This window comes from Camelina sativa, chromosome 4, assembly GCF_000633955.1.
Source record: "Camelina sativa cultivar DH55 chromosome 4, Cs, whole genome shotgun sequence".
Taxonomy (NCBI): Eukaryota; Viridiplantae; Streptophyta; class Magnoliopsida; order Brassicales; family Brassicaceae; genus Camelina; species Camelina sativa.
In genome coordinates, this window is record NC_025688.1 from 23,228,703 (window position 1) to 23,231,291 (window position 2,589).

A 2,589-nucleotide genomic window follows, 5' to 3' on the forward strand; every position below is an offset into this window, starting at 1 on the left:
AAAAAAAAAAAAAAAAAAAAAAAATCAACAAGCGAAATTGTCAGTGCGATTGCAAACTATAAAATTATATTTCACAGTTAGAAGAATTGATTACGAACGAATGCAACAAGTAGGGTCGCTCTCCACGCTTCGATTCCTTCTTCCTTATTCTTCTTTAAAACTCTCTCCGCTTCGTCCTCTCTTCCATATCGCCGCCATGCCTCCTTACGGTCCTAATTCTCAAGGTGGTCGTCGAGGCGGAGGTTCCTCCTCCGGTCGCGGTGCTGGTCGTCGTGGTGGTGGACGCGGTGGCGGCGGCGGCGGTCGTGGCGGCGGCGGTCGTGGGGAACAGCGATGGTGGGATCCGGTGTGGAGAGCTGAGCGTTTGCGCCAGCAACAAGTTGAGGTATTATGGTCGGATACATTCTTCGTACTCACTTCTCGATTTTAGCTCCTGTCGCTTGTTTCGTCCACTAGTGGAGAGAATCACAGATTGAGTTAGGTTTAGTTGAAGAGATGATTAATCTTTGATTAGGAGTATTGAGTGTGTGAATTTAAAGAAAGGGCTTAATTGGGATCAATTCATTTTTTTTTGCAGATGGAAGTTTTTGATGAGAATGAATGGTGGAACAAGATTGAGCAATGGAGAACAGGAGGAGAACAAGAGATGCTAATTAAGCGTAATTTTAGCAGGGGAGATCAGCAAACACTTTCTGATATGGCTTATCAGCTCGGTCTTTACTTGTAAGTCTATCTTCTTTACAACTACCTTTTTTTTATAAGTCCTATCTTGTTTCTGTGATGGTTGAGATGTTATATTCTACATGATTTGGATGTTGTGTAAGATATGATGCCTTCAAGCTTTTCTATAAGCTATGCATTTGTTTGCAAAAGTGATTGTTTAGTTTTTTTTTCGTGGTGAGAATATGTCATGGATTTGTTATTCTGTTTTGGAAAGGAAGCCATGCATACAATAAAGGGAAGGCTCTTGTAGTTAGCAAAGTTCCTTTACCAGATTATCGGGCTGATCTTGATGATCGGCATGGATCTACTCAGAAAGAGGTAATAATAATAAATGTGACTATTACGAAATTTTTATACTTATGTTGTGGCTGCTGGAACGCTTGCTTATATACTCGTTTCTTGTAGATTACAATGTCCACAGAGACTGAGAGAAAACTTGGAAGTCTTTTGAAAACAACACAAGAATCAGGGTCTTCAAGTTCCTCTACTTCAGCGGTTCAAGATCAACAGGACCGTACAGCAACTCTTGGCTTGAAAAGACCTGATTCTGCTTCCAAATTGCCCGATTCTCTTGAGAAAGAAAAATTCAGTGCTGTACTCAAGGAAAGGCAGGAAAAGCTAAAGGTACATATATGGCGAAAGTAAACTGTATACATTATGGTATATGTAGAATTTGGACATAACGTCAATTTATAACGGTTTCAACACAGGCAACTGAGAGTGTAAAAGCACTTCAAGCTTTCAGAGAAAAGCTACCTGCTTTTAGAATGAAAGAGGGGTTTCTTAATTCTGTTTCAGAAAATCAGGTAATCTTTTCTTCTCTTTGTCCCATCGGCTATTTTCTCCTTCTCAAATAGTATTGTCAAGCTGTCTATTTGAGCAGTGTTGATCTTGAAACTAATATATGTGTCATGTGTTTATTTTTCAGGTATTGGTAGTTTCAGGAGAGACCGGGTGTGGTAAAACAACACAACTTCCTCAATTTATCTTGGAGGAAGAAATATCATCCCTAAGAGGTGCTGATTGCAACATAATTTGTACACAACCTCGACGTATTTCTGCCATATCGGTTGCTTCACGTATATCTGCTGAAAGGGGTGAACCCATTGGTGAATCTGTGGGTTATCAGATTCGTCTAGAATCAAAGCGTTCTGATCAAACACGATTGCTATTTTGCACTACTGGTGTCTTACTCCGGCGGCTGGTAAGATAAAACTATTCTACTACTCATCCACTCATCACATTTAGTTGAACTATGATATTGTATACTTTGTAAATTTGACATGATGATGTGTCGAATCAATTTCTGAAATGCAGATTGAGGATCCTAATCTAACTAATGTAAGCCATTTGCTTGTGGATGAGATTCACGAGAGAGGCATGAATGAGGATTTCCTACTAATCATACTACGTGATCTCCTTCCTCGACGCCCAGATTTGCGTCTTATTCTGATGAGTGCTACGATAAACGCTGACATGTTCTCAACATATTTCGGGAACGCTCCAACGATGCATATCCCGGTATGACTAGTCATATAGCCAGTGTCTTGTTTATGATCTGATACCTGGGACTAATCTCTTTCTAACTTTTTTCCAGGGCTTCACATTCCCTGTGGCAGAGTTATTCCTAGAAGATGTGCTGGAGAAAAGTCGCTATAGTATTAAGTCGTCTGATTCAGGGAATTATCAAGGCAATTCGAGAGGTAGGAGAAGAGACTCAGAATCTAAGAAAGATGACCTGACTACTCTGTTTGAGGTATTACTATGCTTCCCAATGTTATCTGAGCCAAAAGCATAGGGTTTCATTTGGGAATATAGACTCATTGCATTCTGTTCATTAGTCTGATTAAACTAGCCTTAAGAATT

The 2,589-nt window shown here is 40.0% G+C and overlaps 1 protein-coding gene across 2 annotated transcripts in view; it reads left to right on the plus strand.

Moving 5' to 3' along the window:
- The window catches only part of LOC104782006 (DExH-box ATP-dependent RNA helicase DExH1), a 7,257-nt gene continuing 4,690 nt past the window's right edge, over nt 23-2,589 (plus strand). Inside the window, exons 1-8 of one of the 2 annotated variants that reach the window (XM_010506816.2) lie at nt 23-385; nt 578-723; nt 942-1,041; nt 1,129-1,347; nt 1,434-1,529; nt 1,652-1,927; nt 2,041-2,244; nt 2,321-2,479. In XM_010506816.2, coding sequence (XP_010505118.1) covers nt 101-385; nt 578-723; nt 942-1,041; nt 1,129-1,347; nt 1,434-1,529; nt 1,652-1,927; nt 2,041-2,244; nt 2,321-2,479 — 1,485 coding nt within the window. In that variant the 5' untranslated portion in view covers nt 23-100. Of the gene's footprint in view, nt 386-577; nt 724-937; nt 1,042-1,128; nt 1,348-1,433; nt 1,530-1,651; nt 1,928-2,040; nt 2,245-2,320; nt 2,480-2,589 lie in introns of those variants that run through there. The other variant, XM_010506817.1, reaches the window with a different exon arrangement.